At 39.5% G+C, this 18,036-nt stretch overlaps 1 protein-coding gene across 1 annotated transcript; it reads left to right on the top strand.

The window, feature by feature from the left end:
- The first annotated feature begins 15,662 nt into the window (after positions 1-15,662).
- Positions 15,663-17,181, top strand: LOC124778002 (piggyBac transposable element-derived protein 2-like). Its single transcript, XM_047253579.1, has 2 exons — positions 15,663-16,631; positions 17,149-17,181. The coding sequence occupies exons 1-2, from the start codon at positions 15,663-15,665 to the stop codon at positions 17,179-17,181; spliced, it is 1,002 nt and encodes a 333-aa protein (XP_047109535.1).
- Positions 17,182-18,036: the final 855 nt, after the last annotated feature.

Genomic DNA, 18,036 nt, shown 5'->3' with positions numbered 1-18,036 from the left:
CTTCATCAGGACAAAATATCTCTTCAAGAGATCTCATTCCTGCAGTTTCTACTCCCCTGGTATGATGCTTCGTTAGTGTCCAATATTTACTTCCAGAGAACACTGCAGGTACTGTCATTATTTTGTTGACATTTAGATGTGTCTTATTTCGGCTAGTTAAAACGCTCCATTGATTTTTCCACTTGCAGTCACAAAGTATTGTAAGTTTGATCGTGGGGAACCCATTATCTACTAAAGACTGCCCAACAGTTGGGGATTCTTCTGCCTGGAAACCAGGTACTCGAAACAGAGTTAGAGCTAGTAGTTTAATCAAATACGAGCTGTGAAAGCTTCTTTTGGCAGTTGATGTTTACAAGGTCATAGATGACTTACTGTCCTGCGTAGGTTGTTCAATCTTCTATTTTCATTTACTTGTAGAATAAACGAAACACCGAGATAGGTTCTCTTCATAGTGGTTGATGGCGGGAAAACGGAAGAGGCTGACCAGTGACGTCAACGAAGACACAGAGGCAGTCTCATCTGCAAAACAACCCCGTTGTGATACAGAGGAATGGGACTATACGGTCCTAAATCCACATAATGGCACTAGGTAGGTATACAATGGTGAGATATGTATGAATTGGTGCAGATACTGGAGAAAGGAAGAGTTGCCGCATTCATCAGGAACTGTCATAAATTTAAGAACATAGACATTCATAAATTTTGCCTAGAACAGCATATGGAAGCATGTGCAACAGAAGTAGAATTTCACAAAAAGTCCTCCATAATTTTAAGTGTATATCGAGCACCTGCAGGTAACTTTAAACTGTTCATAAACCATCTTGAAGCTGTAGTGGCACCAATAACTTATCTGACTTAGTACCACTATCATTCATCTTAATTCCCACAGTAAAATTCCCCACTAGGGTAGCCAGTTGCTCTCAAACAGTCATTGACAATATCTTTATAGAAACGTCCAATGAACAAAATTATATTACAAAACCAATAGTCAATGACCTCTCAGACCATGACATGTATTTCCTACTGTTAAGTGTTAATACTGAACAGGATATAAATCTGTGAAATCTGAAATGAAGAGGGTAATCAATAAGCCAAAAATTGATTATTTTGGGACACTCCTCAGAGATATGCACTGGAGTGATGTTTACAGCGCTCATGGCATGAATGAAAAATAGAACACTTTTGCTAATAAAATACTTACCTTATTTGAACACTGTTTTCCCACAAAACTAACTAAGGTTAGAGAAAACTGTAGAAAGAAGCCATGGATTACTCAAGGAATAGAGGTATCTTGTAAAACAAAAAGAAAACTCTGCCGGTCAATCTGAAACATTTCTGATGTTGATGCTATAGCACATTACAAAAAAATACTGCAGAATATTAAAGACTGTAATACGGACATCAGATAACAAAATACAGGCAATAGGGGATATAGTGAAGGAGAAGACCGGTAGAAGCAGACATGAAGAGGGACAAATATCATTATGAGTAAATGATACGTTGGTGACAGATGTGTATACCGTTGCAGAACTTTTTAACAAATATTTTATTACTGTTACTGAAAAGATGGGATTGCCAGGCTCTGTAGATGCTGCTATGGAATATATCAGACTGGACATTTCAAGTAACTTCCTTAATATGAATTTGACCATCACTACCCCAACAGAAGTAACGTCCATCATAAAATCTTTAAAATCAAAAATCTAGTGGGTATGATGAAATATCAATCAAAAATCTAGTGGATGTGATGAAATATCAACAAAGTTAATTAAAGAATGTGATTCTGAGTTAAGTAACTTGTTAAGCTATCTGTGTAACCACTTGTTTATCAGGGAATATTTCCTGAATGGTTGAAATATACTGAAGTGACGCCACTGCTCAAGAAGGGAGATAAAGAAATAGCATCAAATTTCCACCCAATTTCACTTTTGCCAGCATTCTCAAAAATTTTACAAAAGGTAATGTACAACAGCTTTATAACCATCTCACCACAAATAACATACTGTCAATGTCGCAGTTCGGATTTCTAAAGGGTTCTGGTATTGAGAAGGCTGTGTACATTTACAATGAAAATGTACTTAATTCATTAGACAAAAACTGCAGGCATCTGGTATATTTTGTGATCTGTCAAAGGCATTTCACTGTGTAAAACACAATATCCCTTTACGTAAATTAGTATATTATGATCTAACAGGAAATACTGAAAAATGGTTCAAATCTCATATTTCTGGCAGGAAACAAAGGACGATATTAGGAAAAACAGACATGTATTAAACTATCAGGCATCATCCAACTGTGAACTAATTACATGTGGGGTCCCACAAGCTTCCATCTTAGGGCCCTTACTTTTTCTTGTGTATATCAACGACCTTTCATCAGTAACATTACCAGATGCCAAGTTTGTTTTGTTTGCCGATGATACAAACATTGTAATAAATAGCAAATCAAGTGTAGTCTTAGAAAGATCAGCTAATAAAATATTTGTGTACATTAATCACTGGTTCCTAGCCAATTCTTTCTCACTAAACTTTGAAAAAACACATTACATGCAGTTCAGAGGTTGTAAGGGGTGTCCCACGAGTATATGCCTAACATACGAGGACAATCAGATAGAAGAAGTGGACAGTGTTAAATTCTTGAGGTTATAGAATGGCCCTGAACACTATGGGACTTAACATCTGAGGTCATCAGTCCCATAGAACTTAGAACTACTTAAACCTAACTAACCTAAGGACATCACACACATCCATGCCCGAGGCAGGATTCGAACCTGCGACCTTAGCAGCAGCGCGGTTCCGGACTGAAGCGCCCAGAACCTCTCGGCCACTCCGGCCGACTCTTGGGATTATAGCTTGATGATAAATTCAACTGTTAGGAACATACCGCAGAACTGCTGAAGCGTCTAAACAAATATCTCAGCCAGAAAAGAAAATAGTCTATATATTGTTTTAGATGGTCCACGACCGAAACCGTTAGCTTCTAAGGTACAAGTAGGAAAAGCTGATGGTTAAAATGCGTTTTTTCAATCACTAAATAAATACTTCCCTCACCATAAATACTGTCCTCTCTTCGTCAACGTCTAACACTTCTAATAATATTCCTTAATGCTCTCATTCACAGTTACTACTTATGGAGGAAAGGAAGGAAGGTTGAAGTGCAATAAAGATGGAGCACAAGCTCAGTTAGAGGAAGGATGGGGAAGAAGTTCGGCCTTGGCGTTTCAAACGTGCTACGTTGTAATTGGTCACAAACAAGTTTCTGGGGAGGGCAATCACAGCTCAGCCACGTTGTGAATAACAAACGAAACACTCAGCACTAAATAACCATTCAAGTTATCAAAAAATTAGAATAATTAAAAAGCCAAGAACGCTGAGGTGTTTCCAAAAGCCACATATCTGGATAAAGGTGTTTCTTTCTCGACTACCTCTTTCACATCAGAACAGACGCACCTTCTAGTCTATAATTCTTATATTTCGTCATAGTTCGTATCTACACACATGGACAGAACAAGTGCTAATCGGCTGATATCGCTTCCTGCTTGTTGCAATCATATCTATCGCAGCAGTCGATCCACTGTGCAGTGTACGACAGATATCCAAGGACAAACGCTGAGATTGCTGGTTGAATACCCTATTACTCGATAAGGAATCAGTCCATTTTGCTTGGAGAGTTTCTCTGTTTCCCGCAACATGCTGGAAGCCTGCAGCAGATGTCTGCAACTGTGGTGAGGGGACAGGGGGGGAAGGGGGGGGCAGGAGGAGTGATGACTGGCTGATAATCCAGAGGGTGATACCTCGCCAGAGATAAACAGGGTTACACCATCGTCCAAAGTCTGAGCAATAAATTAGGGCTTAATTACTCGACTATTAATATTATTCCTATCTTCACTGTAAAGACCAAGAATTACACTTTTCCAGACAGCTTGGGACATTTCTTGTTAGGCGTCTAGGGAGCGCCGTTTTGTCTCTGTTAGAACCAGCGTTCAGCTGTACTGCATCTTGGACCCACCATTAGCAACACCCCACAGCTAACGTGGATGGACTCACCTTTCGGTTGCAACTCCAGTATGCTGATGACGCTGCTACCGCAGCCACCTCCGCCGCCACTGGCGGGGGTTAGGAAAAGCTAACACAAGAAACAACACAAATGTGCCTTGTGTGTATTTACAACGGATTACATGCGTGTTTCTTTTACTGTTGGCATTTGGACGCAGAAGTAGATATGCTTGCTCTGTATCAAACCTCGATGGTGTAAAAGATAGCAAGAGACAGCTGAATTATGAAAGCAATAAGACCATGCATGTATTTGTTCATTTACATATAGAAAATGTCAAAATAAATGTGGGAAATGTCAAAAAATCGGTAAAATCCTGGTGCACAGTGGTTATGCAGAGTATCTGTACTTAGAGTGTAGACTTCTTTTTTTCTGGATACCTCTCTAGAAAGTTACACAGAGGAGAGAGATCTGTTAGAATCACAGTACCATCTGGCTCCATATTGAAAGAGATTAGCGCTAAAGGTGGAGAGAAAGAGAGCTCATCATAGACGTATTGGAAAAATAATAAATGAATGTCTTACTATTTATATACATGCAGTTATCGGTTGAGAGACTATAATAAGTAGATGTAAGAGAGGCTATAACGCCACATACTGTATGATTTAATGGTGTAAGCTAGAGGGACATGCCGGCCGAGGTGGCCGAGCGGTTCTAGGCGTTACAGTCTGGAACCGCGCGACCGCTACGGTCGCAGGTTCGAATCCTGCCTCGGGCATGGATGTGTGTGATGTCCTTAGGTTAGTTAGGTTTAAGTAGTTCTAAGTTCTAGGCGACTGATGACCTCAGAAATTAAGTCCCATAGTGGTCAGAGCCATTTGAACCATTTGAACCTAGAGAGACATGGTGATAACACGAAATTGTAGTACTCTTATTAGTATCATGTGTGTGTGAGGAAAAGTTAATGTTATTTTATCATGAATGCTGTCACATTCTCCACAGACTATATGCTAGTTAATACTTGGAATTGCAAAAAAAAAGAGAAAAAAGTTTGGTTATCATGTAAAGTGGTAGCCAAAAGTACACACTGATTGCATATTGACATTACTATAATTGAAATCGCGAGAAGTCATGGATAGCGTAACTTTTCGAATTTACATAACTTACATTAGTTCCTAATACTAGTTCTTGGTGTTTGTTTAATTCTTAAATCATTTAACCATTTTTTTCTCATGTTCTCTCTGGAATGTCGGTAACGTCATGCATACTGAAAAAGAAATCGCATCAACCCTATCCCCGGCGCTAGTGTGTGTGTGTTCACGTCACACCACACTCTTAAAGTACAGAGATTACTGCCACATTTTTTGAAAATGTCACTGAAAGTACTGCCATCTTGAGTGTATGTTGATCACCTCCTAGCCGCATTGGTCCACGGTTATCTGCATCCCAACCTCAGGACACACAAAGCAGTGTAACTGGATTGCAAGTCGAATCACATTTAGACAGTAATGACTACTGAGGCCGCTGATATGGAGTACCTGGCAGTAGGTGGCAGCACAATGAGCCTAATATGAAAAACATGTTTTGGGGGGTGTCCGGATACATAGTGTGTGTTAACGTTGCCTGTACATCTGCAATGACTTCTTCTGTTTTTTAGTAGCAGTTTACATTCGTCCTTTGCAGTAATTCCTTTCGCCATGAACTCCAATTTCTCTTTTCCTTTTTTTTTCTTTTCTTTTTTTGCTTCAGCAACTTTTAATTTCGGTTGTCTTTTCGTTATGCATTATTAGGATTTAAATGAGTAATTTCTATATTGGGGAATGGTTTAAGTTTGCTCAATACGTTTTTCTTTTTTCTTTGTGATTTGCATTATTTATGGGAAGAGATTGAAATTCGGAAACATCTATATCTGACGATATTGTGGAGAACAATCTCCTTAATTAAGAGAAATGTGCTAGCCCTGCTTTCATATAGCACTTCTGTGTGATAGTTACATCGTCTTTGTCAGAGTCAGTGTTAAGACACACCATAATTAAAACTGTATGCAGACAGAACATATTTTATAGGTTCTTCCCAGTGTTGAGAGAGTCTGCGACATTTGTTTGTACACCAGCCAATTTTCAGGTATTCTTATTGCTTCTGCAGAACGTTATTAAAAACGACACAACAGTTCTTTGGTTATTTGCTAGCTGACACGACATGAATGTGATTGACAAAGAGCTCATTATAAATACTCTCGATTAGAGTTCAAAACACACAGTTTTGCATGGGGTCATACACACTATCCGCTATACAGCTGTGTGTTGAAGCCTCCAGTTTGGCAGTAGTATGCTTTTCAGTCACATTAATACACATTAAAGACAGTTACCAATAAATTTATTCACATCTGCACTTGAGATTTGACATATAAATTTTAGTCTTTACACTACAGATAGAGGTCATCCACTTTAGTCTATTCCAACGGTTTTTTCGTTTCCCCCCCTGACGGTTTCTTGCCATGTAAATATCATGATTTATATTAAGTTGTTACAGATCTCCAGTTTATTAAAAATTCCGGCAATGGCTTCCTTTATCTCCAAATCAAAAAGATATTAGTCGTCAACGCGTAGCTGCTGCACAATTCCAGGCAGATCTTCCGTCAGAACATTCATTTTAAATTCTGCTCATTCCACTTCACATGATATAGCCACAGATACTTTTTTATATATAGATTTTCTTGAAATGGCTTCCACTGCTTCTTTTAAATGGGTTACACATCTACTTCTTTACAATTACAAATCGTTCTTTCTCTAATTGCTCATGGCAGTCCATTCAATCAGAGATTTTAATTACCATAATGATATTTAAAATAGCTCTGTAAAGGGGATAAGCGCATTTAAGTTTGTACACATTGTTTTATACGTAGGGCAACCATAGCTGAAGTATTTCGATTTGAATAAACAAGACCACTGAAAATGTTCGAATTCTTGATTGGAGAACACGACCAGTTTCGCAAATTAAATTTGCATCTTCAGGTGCTTCACTGTACACAAAGGTGTAAGAAAAGCTATATCCAAGAAAATAGGTAAACAGTTGACTGCAAGGGATACAACACCAGCCTATATTTTATCACCAAAAATAATGAGCAAAAATTTAGATATAGAGGAGAATCAGAAAGAGATGGGGGGGGGGGGGGGGGGGGGTGTACAGTATTTCTTGTGACAACTGCCCATCAAAATACATAGGCCAAACGGGGAGAGCTTTTAATGTAAGGTTTACGGAGCACTCTACTAATTCCAGTACAGGGTCAGCTTTGAGTGCTCACTCGCAAGAAACGGGACACACAGCCTCTGATGTTGCCACCAATCTTCATATACTTCACTGGGAGGAAAAGGGTGAGGTTCTAAATATTTTAGAAGAATAGGAGATTTTTCGAGCATCGAAAAAAGCCCCAGAAAATACCCTCAACTACCAGACAGATTTACACCACAGAAACGTTTTCCAGGCCTACTATTGTTTTTTATTAATATGAAAGGATTTCATTTGTGGAAATAATTTTATTAATTGTAAAGACCAGAGACAGAAAAGTTTAATATAGCATCAGTTAACTGAAGGTCTCAGAGCCATTCTCGCTTATAAACTGTAACACTATCGATATGCAACTAAGGACAGAAAGCTGGATGAAACAAAATGCCAACAGCATTTAAATTCTAAATTCCAATTGCAATGTGTATCCCGAAGATAAATTGAACGCTGGTGGTCGAGGCGAGTTTATAGCCATAAACAAATACGATAATGTGTAGTAAGCTTAGTACTGATTCCGACTGCGAAATAATTATAGCAAAGATAAGCTTTAAAGAGGGATCAAACATGTTCATCAGATGCTTTTACAGACCCGCTGCATCAGGAGCAGAACAGGCTTAACATTTAAAAGGAAACTTAGACAAGATTTGTGTAAATTTCTTGGTCCTATTATAGTAGTAGGTGGAGATTTCAACTTTCTAGCTGTAGTGTGGGAGACACAAGTGATGAAGGTGGGTATTTGGACAGGGAATCATGTAAAATTCTTCTCAATACCTTATCCGAAAATTTCCTTGTGCTGCTCATAAGAAAACCAACGCGTGATGTTAGGTATCCTGGCCACCAACAGGCAGTAACTTTACGGTTCAGAGTGGAAAAGGGAATCAGTGATTACAATGCCGTTACAGCATCACTAAATACAGCTGTACATAGGAACGTAAAGAAAGGCAGGAAAATTTTTCTTCCCGGAATGAAATGTCACTTTGTTGCGGAGTGTACGCTGATTTGAAACTTAGTGGAAGAGTAAAACTGTGTGCCGGACCGAGACTCTAACCTGGGATCGTTTCCTTTCGCAGTCAAATGCTCTACCGGCAGACCTATCAGAGCACGACTCGCTACCCGCCACCCTCCTCTCCCTCCCTTACAGCTTTTCTTTCGCCAGTACCCCGTCACCTACCTTCCAAACTCCAGAGAAGTTCTCCTGCGAACTTCGGGGACAGCACTCCTGGAACAAAGGATGCTGCGAAGATGTGGCTTAGCGTAGCCTAGTGACTGTTTCGAGAATGTAGGAGGTGAGATAGTGGCGGAAGTAAAGCTGTAAGGGTGGATCCTGATTAGAAGCTGGGAGAGCACTTGCGAAGGTCCCCAGTTCGAGTGCCAGCCCGGCTTACTGATTTAATATGCGAGGGAGTTTCAAGAGATTTCTGCTTAAAAACAATGACAAAAACAGATTTCATATTACCCGGTCGATCAACTTGAAAAATTGTTGAGCATCACTGGACGAAGTTCAACAGTATTGTACAATACGCCTTCTGCAGGTATGCGCAGAGAGAAGCTGTGAGGAATGCGGAAGACTCGCCGTGGTTCGACAGCCACGTTAGAAACCGGCTCCGAAGCACAGAGTCCGTCACTGTAAATTTAAACTTAGCCAAAGCCTAACTGACAAATAGAAGCTGCATTCAACTAAAATCTGCGTAAGGAGAGCAATGGCTGCGATGTTCTTTGAATTCGAAAGTAAAATTCTGTCTACGGACTTGACCGAACATCCTAAGGAGTTCTGCCTTAAGTTAAATCAATAAATGGATCTGAGTCTTGTGTCCAGACGCTGTATGGAGAGAATGGCTCGGTAACGGAGGATAACAGAGAAGGCCAAGACAGTAAACATCTTTTCCCAAAACCGTTTCACTGAGGAAGATCGTACTGTGTGAGCCTCTTTAAATAATGGCACGAATGTCATAATTGCAATGTGACCACGGGACAGAGGAACAACTGAAATCGCTGAGCAGAGGAGAGGCCAATGTGTCTTACGGGACACCAGTACGATTCTACATAAACGATGCGAAAGAAGTAGAGCCTCGTCTAACAGTACTGACCCGCAGGTTGCTGGAGGAGCGAAACGTTCCTAATGAATCGAAAAAAAGCGAGGGTCATTTCCGTTTTCAAGGAGATTGCTGAATTTTGGAACACGTTTTAAGCTTTCGTATTATGACATTTATACAGACCAAAAAGCTCTTCTGTAGAAATCGACATGGAATCTGTAAATATCTATCGTGTGAAGCCCGACTCGCTTTGTTCGACCACGACCCCCCGAAGATAGTAGATACCTGCGTCCTCGTTGTTGCCATGTTCCCTGACTTCCAGAATGCATTCTATGCAGTTCCGCGCTGTCGTCTAGTGAGCAAAATGGGAGCTTACGGAATAACAGAACATCTTTGTGATTGCACTGGAGAACCCTTAACAAATATAACGCAACATATCATTTTGAATGGAGAAAAATGTTCAGACCTAAATACAACTTCGGACGCAACGCTAGAAAATTGTAGTGAAATGCTGGAAGACATGAAGCAAATCGGCACTTGCTGCCATGACTGGCAGTTGACACTCAACAGAAACAACAGATAACGTATCACGTATACACAGACAAGAAAACTCATTCTCCTATAATTACACGATTACCGAACAACTAGTGGACGCAGAAACGTTCATAAAATGTGTGGAACGATTTAAACTAGAACGACGGCGTAAAAATTAATCGCAGGTTGGGAATATACCAAGCTCAGTTTCATTGGAAGAATCTTCAAGTGGTTCACCTAAGAAGGATGTAGGCAACAAACCCTCTTTCGACGAATACTCGAATATAGCTTGTCAGTGTGGATTCGGTGCCAGATAAAACTGATGGAGGAAATAGAGAACATCCTAAGAAGAGCAGCATATTTTGTCGTAGACTGGCTTAGTAAGCACAGAAGTTCTGCCGCCAAATAATCCAAGAAATTTCTTCAAAAACACATGTATGACTTCGTTCATATTTTAATGTACATTTAACTATATGTTATTATACCGGAGTCTTGTTTTGTTTTGCAGAAATCGAGGAGCCTGCAAACGAGAGGAAGGAGATTCGAGTGCTACGCATGCAAGTACTACCATGCAAGGCGCTGGGCGAACGAACGAGTGCCTAGGGTCTTTAACACTGCTGTACCAAAACGCACGAAGTTTACGAAATAAAGTGGATTACTTTGAAGACCTCCTAGATAGTACTCACAAGGGAGTCTCGGTGCTATGCATCAGTGAACATTGGTTGAAGGTGTAAGACGAATGCTCAATAAAGGGCTTTAAAATGATAAGTTCATTCCGTAGGCAAACCTGTGCACGTGTAGTAGGCGGAGGGGTATGTGTATTTGTTAGAGATGGCTTACAATCGCGAGTTAAAAATTATGAGACGAAATGCGTTGAAAAAGTCTTCGAGTGCTGTACGTGTTATCTAATAGAAACGGAAATTATTATTGTATGTTTATATAGATCACCAAAGAGTGATTATAGCACGTTTCTAATAAAACTAGAAGAGCTTTTAGAGGAAATAAAAAGTGAAGAAAAACGTACAATTCTGGTAGGTGACTTCAATGTAGACTTCAAAACTGTAACCAGAAGAAGAGATTCACTAACGAAATTGTTATCCTCTTACAACCTGTCACCAGTAGTCCAAGAGATCACAAGATGCGGTAAAAAAAATGGAAGTACAATTGACCAGATATTTCTAGACAAAAACAAATATCCTTGTTATAGTACTCAGGTGACAGATACTGGTTTTTCAGACCACTTAGCAATTAAAGTTGTGCTCGAAAATGTGCCTTGCATTAACTGCAGAGAAAATGACAGTTATAACGAATCCAAGACGTGGATAACGCAGGAAAAAAAATATTAAAAACTCATATAACAGTCAGTTCAGCATTAAGACAGTATGCAGCTTGGAAACATTATTCAGAGGACTTTAAGAAGTGTTATAGCACTCTCATAGTAGAAGCAAAAAAATCAAGAGCACAACGAGAAAGTAGTAGTAACATTAATTTTCCCGCAACGTCCGGAGAAACACATAGGGATGGTATTCTGGTCATTGGAGGGTCGAGTGGTTGAGTAGGTAGTGGATACACTCAAGGCGATGGCAGGCAGGTCGGGAAAAGCGGCCAGCGAGCACTCAAAATGTTTGCCGAGAGGTCTCATCCGAGATATGGAGGGAGCCCTCCCAGAAGCTGTTAAAAGCACTAAGTGCAAACGACTGCAAATAGTAGCGCATGTCGGTATGAACGGCGCTTGCCTCATGGATTCCACGGATTCCGAAGTAGAATTCCGTTTCCTTAGGCAACTGGCTGAATTAGTGAAGATATTCAACATAAAGGGGGTGGAAGCATGGCTCGCTGTTTGTAGTATCGTATCCAGAATCGATCGTCGTTGAACGTTTGAACCGGAAGCTCAAACGCTGTTGTAACGATATTCAATGCGAGTTTCTCGACCTCCGATATCCGGTGGTGAATGCACGCCATATTTTGTCTGCTACTAAAGTCAGGAAGAATCAATACGCAAAGAAGTGGGATGCAGAAGTACTAAGGAATGACGAGATACGTTTGAAGTTCTCTAACGCTATAGATACAGCAATAAGGAATAGCGCAGTAGGTAGTACAATTGAAGAAGAATGCACATCTCTAAAAAGGGCCATCATAGAAGTTGGGAAGGAAAACATAGGTACAAAGAAGGTAGCTGCGAAGAAACCATGGGTAACAGAAGAAATACTTCAGTTGATTGATGAAAGGAGGAAGTACAAACATGTTCCGGGAAAATCAGGAATACAGAAATACAAGTCGCTGAGGAATGAAATAAATAGGAAGTGCAGGGAAGCTAAGACGAAATGGCTGCAGGAAAAATGTGAAGACATCGAAAAAGATATGATAGTCGGAAGGACAGACTCAGCACACAGGAAAGTCAAAACAACCTTTGGTGACGTTAAAAGCAACGGTGGTAACATTAAGAGTGCAACGGGAATTCCACTGTTAAATGCAGAGGAGAGAGCAGATACGTGGAAAGAATACATTGAAAGCCTCTATGAGGGTGAAGACCCAGAAGAAGGCCGCTGCAATCGTGGTCGAAACGTTGGCTTTTCTATAGCAGCAGTAGCTTTTACACTATGACGCGGTACCAAACCCAGAAAACTTTTATGTCGAAAAATCAAGACACTTTCATAGGATTTGTCGACCTGGAAAAAGCGTTCGACAATATAAAATGGTGCAAGCTGTTCGAGATTCTGAATAAAGTAGGGGTAAGCTATGGGAAGAGACGGGTCATATACAATGTGTACAACAACCAAGAGGGAATAATAAGAGTGGACGATCAAGAACGAAGTGCTCGTATTAAGAAGGGTGTAAGACAAGGCTGTAGCCTTTCGCCCATACTCTTCAATCTGTACATCGAGGAAGCAATGATGGAAATAAAAGAAAGGTTCGGGAGTGGAATTAAAATACAAGGTGAAAGGATATCAATGATACGATTCGCTGATGACATTGCTATCCTGAGTGAAAATGAAGAAGAATTAAATGATCTGCTGAACGGAATGAACAGTCTAATGAGAGTAAATCGGAGAAAGACGAAAGTAATGAGAAGTAGTAGAAATGAGAACAGCGAGAAACTTAACATCAGGATTGATGGTCACGAAGTCAATGAAGTTATCCTTAACTTCATTGACTTCGTGACCATCAATCTGCTACCTAGGAAGTAAAATAACCAATGACGGACGGAGCAAGGAGGACATCAAAAGCAGACTCGCTATGGCAAAAAAGGCATTTCTGGCCAAGAGAAGTCTACTAATATCAAATACCGGCCTTAATTTGAGGAAGAAATTTCTGAGGATGTACGTCTGGAGTACAACATTGTATGGTAGTGAAACATGGACTGTGGGAAAACCGGAACAGAAGAGAACCGAAGCATTTGAGATGTGGTGCTGTAGACGAATGTTGAAAATTAGGTGGACTGATAAGGTAAGGAATAAGGAGGTTCTACGCAGAATCGGAGACGAAGGGATTATGTGGAAAACACTGATAAGGAGAAGGGGCAGGATGATAGGACATCTGCTAAGACATGAGGGAATGACTTCCATGGTACTAGAGGGAGCTGTAGAGGGCAAAAACTGTAGAGGAAGACAGAGATTGGAATACGTCAAGCAAATAATTGAGGACGTAGGTTGTAAGTGCTACTCTGAGATGAAGAGGTTAGCACAGGAAAGGAATTCGTGGCGGGCCGCATCAAACCAGTCAGTAGACTGATGACCAAAAAAAAAAAAAAAACTAAAGTAGCTGCTGACTCTGTGTACTGCCTGCCTGACTTACCGAGTGGGTTCACTCGGTAAGTCAGGCAGGCAGTACACAGAGTCAGCAGCTACTTTAGTAGCAGACAAAATATGGCGTGCATATGAGGGTCTTCTTGAAATTCGAACCCCCATGTAGGACCAATATTGAATTTCCTACCATAATCGTAGAAAGATCGTCAGCATGGAAATTTTCAGGTTTCGCCTCGTAAGCCCATTTCCGAATACAGTTTATACACTAGATTAATATTACGTTAACAGAATCTTCCGTCGGTTCTTGGTAGAATAACATTATAATAAATGAAAAGCACCAGTCTGCTTTTCATTTATTAGATTAATATTAATTTTTAACTCCGCCTACAGTAATTTCTGGGTGGATTGAGTACCTCAGTAGTTATAGGTTTCGGTTCGTAAGCCCATTTCGATTACAGTTCATAGAAGAGATTACTATTAATGTTTAACTCCACCTACAGTAACTGCTGGTGGATTGAGTACCGCAGTAGGCATAAGTTTCGGCTCGGAAGCCCATTTCCGAACACAGGTATGTTGCATTTTAGTTAAATATACGTAGTGATTTGCTCTTAAAACCTTTATTTATGTATCTTAAGAAGGTGCGACGTGTAGATAACCTCAAAGATGGTGCACCCCGGGCAACGGACTGCGAAAGGTGGGATTATACTAGGTATGGCCTTCACCTCAACAGGAAGGGGAAGGGTAAATTGGCTGGGGAAATAACAGGTAAGTTAAAGGAGGGAGGCACTGTCATGAGTGGTAAAATACCAGTAGTTATATGGTTCAGAAAAGACCTTTTTTAGGGTAGAGAGGACAGAAAGAAAGCAAATTTTAAGAGAGGTTAGAACTGAGACAAACCTTAACACTTTAATGCATACTGTAGCTGATAAGCTACAGACCTCATTTCTTCGATTTATTCCATATGGAGAAACATTTTCGATCAAATTCGTTATGTAGCTAAGTGTATACACTCCGCTGCAGTTTCTAGTAGTTCTTCATAGCGATCATAGATGGCAGGACGAGCTGAAGCAGTTCGACAGTGAGCTGTGTGGACATACTGCCAAGTGTGTGTTTTGGCGGAAAGTTGAGGTGTGTTTTTGGTGTTTGTGCACTGATTTCTGGGTTTGAAAATTACTTTTCCATTTTGAAAACGTAAGTAGATATGATGTAAACAGTTAATTCGAGTGTCTTTGCGATAGATTTGAAATGAGGCCTGTTTTTGTGTATGTAGCTTATCAGCTACATTTTTCATTTACTGCATTTCAGGCGCTGACGTAAAAATGTCTCGAAAGAGTCAAGAAGAAATGCTTATGGAATGGTTAGAGATTCCACTAAGCAGTTATGACGATCTTGAGTGTTTCTCTGACGATTCCATTCAAGATGAGACATATGTTGCTCCAGAATCTGTTGATTGTGATAGTGACAGTAGTGACGAAGAAAGTCAAGTACCAGTAATTAGGACTGAAGATGTTTCTGGAACAAGACAATCTGATGTTATAATGAAGGAATCGACGTCACAGTTGTCTGATAATGCTCTGAAACTGCCATGCAGCAGCAAAAATGTTACCAAAAACAGCAGGAGTGTGGTTTGGAAAGATAAACAGTTGATTATTCCCGAACTGCAGTCAAAATTTCATGGCAATACTTCGTTACCAGAAGAAGTAATAAACTTAAATACTCCATACCAATTCTTCAAGCATATATTTCCATCTAAATTGTTTGATCTAATTGTCGAAGAGTCTCATAGATACAGTGTGCAGTGTAATCCTGATAGACCAATAGATTTATCCTGTGATGACATAAAAAAATTTATAGGCATCTGTCTCGTAATGTCAATAGTTCATGTACCTAATACGAGGGATTACTGGAGAGAAGTTACTGGTACTCATCTGATCAAGACAACAATGACAGTGAATCAGTATGAGCAAATACGTAAGTTTCTTCACTTCAATGACAACAGTGCAATGATACCCAGGGGTGAAAAAGGTCATGATAGACTCTTCAAGATAAGACCCATAATACAGTAGAATTGATGAGATCTCGGTTTCAAACAATACCTGTTGAGGAGTGTGTTTCTGTTGATGAACAGATATGTTCAACAAAGGCTAGAAGTTATTTGAAACAACACATGCCAAACAAGCCTCATAAATATGGATACAAATTATTTGTTATTAGTGGCATATCTGGTTATGCCTACGATTTTGAGATTTTCACTGGAGATGAAAATGAACCAGAAAAAAGAGTGACTGGGGAGGAAGACTTGGGAGCAAGTGCAAATGTTGTAGTTCGACTCAGTAGGATACTACCAAGAAATATGAACCACAAACTGTACTGTGACAATTATTACACAAGTCTGCCACTGCTTGTATGGTTACATAAACAAGGAATTTACTCACTTGGGACAGTCAGAAGAAACAGAGTGCCAGACTGCAAGCTCCCTTCAGAAGCTGAGCTGAAGAAAATGGCACGAGGTGCATCAGTAGAGCGCGTCGCAACAGTGGATGGTGTTGACATATCAAATGTAGTGTGGAAAGATAACAAGAGTGTGATGTTGCTTTCTACACTTGCTGGACAGCATCCTATTCATGAAGCAGGGAGGTATGACAAAAAAACAAAGTCAAGAATAACAATACCTTGTCCACAAATAATTAAGCTCTACAATAAACATATGGGAGGTGTTGACCTTCTTGACAGCATAATGGGTCGACATAAAATTCTTGTGAAAAGTCGAAAATGGTATATAAGATTGTTTTACCATATCCTGGACATGGGAGTAGTCAATTCCTGGCTGTTGTATAGGAGAGTAGCAGAAACCAAAGGGATTAGGAGAACTATGAAACTCTCCGAATTTCGAATGGAAATTGCTCACTGTTTGTGTCGCTCAGGTCAAACTTCAGCAAAACGTGGAAGGCCAAGTAATGAACTCGAAAACCAAATACAAGCTAAGAAGACAAAGGGGCCCACAGCACATGTACCTCCACAAGATGTAAGGCTGGATCAAGTAGGTCACCTGCCTTTGTACTTGCAAGTGAGACAGAGGTGCAAAATGCCAGGATGCAAGGGATTTTCCTGGGTTCAGTGTAATAAATGTGCAGTTGCATTGTGTTTGCACAAACAAAAGAACTTTTTTCAAACTTTTCATGTAAAGTGATTATCACATGCTTGGGTACAAACCTGTTGGAACTAGATACCTTATTGTTCATATATAAAAGTGTATAAAATATACAATAAATGCTCAATATTTACAACATTAATGTCCTATTTATTATTTTAGGATTTTTCCCTTCCTATACAAAGTATTTAATCATAATCAACAATTAAATTACGAGAGATTTGGTCAAAATTGAGGGAGCAAAATAAGCACATTTATTGTGGCTCGTAAGGTGTTAACTCAAAATGTAGCTGATCAGCTACAAAGCGATTTTCAACAATAGTGCTTTGTTAATTTAATTTAAAAAAAATTTCAATATTTTTTTCGAAATGTAGGCACTATAAACTAAACATGGTAATTTTTACAGCTTGAAATAAAAAATCATGCATTTAAGGGTTAAGTTTGAGAAAGAAATCAAGAAACATAATTCCAGCTTATTACATCAGCATAAACAGCTATTGGTTAAGAATTTTCAACAGTCAGCAGATATTATAACTCTACCAAATTTTAACTCAGTCAATGTGAAATATCAGCAATCTTTATTGCATCAAAATATTCGAGGACTGAGAAATAAAATTAATGAATTAACTATCTGCATAGATGAATTAGAGCCTTAAACCCAGCTGACATAATCTGCCTCTCTGAACATCATGTGACCACTGGTATAGAACTTTTAAGTATTACAGGGTTTAGGTTAGCATCTCACTCTTGTAGATCAGAAATGGAGAAAGGAGGAGTTGCCACATTCATTAGGAACTGTCATAAATTTAAGAACATAGACATTCATAAATTTTGCCTAGAACAGCATATGGAAGCATGTGCAACAGATTTATTTATTTATTTATTTATTTATTGTCCCATGGGACCAAATTAAGGAGAAGTCTCCATGGTCATGGAACGAGTCAATAAATGAAATTATAACACGATATTAGAAACAGATAAAATGAAATATAAAAAAAACATATTCAGGTGACAAGTCGTAAGTTTAAATGAAGACAATCAACAATGTAACACTGGAATTTGCTTAATTTTTTAGCTCTTACAGGAGCTCGTCGAGAGAATAGAAGGAGTGAGCCATGAGGAAACTCTTCAGTTTAGACTTAAAAGAGGTTGGGCTACTGCTAAGATTTTTGAGTTCTTGTGGTAGCTTATTGAAAATGGATGCAGCAGAATACTGCACTCCTTTCTGCACAAGAGTCAAGGAAGTGCATTCTACATGCAGATTTGATTTCTGCCTAGTATTAACTGAGTGAAA

The sequence above is a fragment of the Schistocerca piceifrons genome, chromosome 1 (assembly GCF_021461385.2).
Source record: "Schistocerca piceifrons isolate TAMUIC-IGC-003096 chromosome 1, iqSchPice1.1, whole genome shotgun sequence".
Classification (NCBI taxonomy): Eukaryota; Metazoa; Arthropoda; class Insecta; order Orthoptera; family Acrididae; genus Schistocerca; species Schistocerca piceifrons.
The sequence above is the reverse complement of the archived record's forward strand: the minus strand, read 5'-3'. Positions and strand labels throughout refer to the sequence as shown.

What these genes read in the sequence shown, in the direction of transcription:
- LOC124778002 (XM_047253579.1), top strand. Translation starts at nt 15,663, where the DNA reads ATGAGATCTCGGTTTCAAACAATACCTGTTGAGGAGTGTGTTTCTGTT. An exon ending in AAGATGTAAGGCTGGATCAA is followed by an intron (nt 16,632 to 17,148) that starts GTAGGTCACCTG and finishes TAATTTTTACAG; the next exon opens with CTTGAAATAAAAAATCATGC.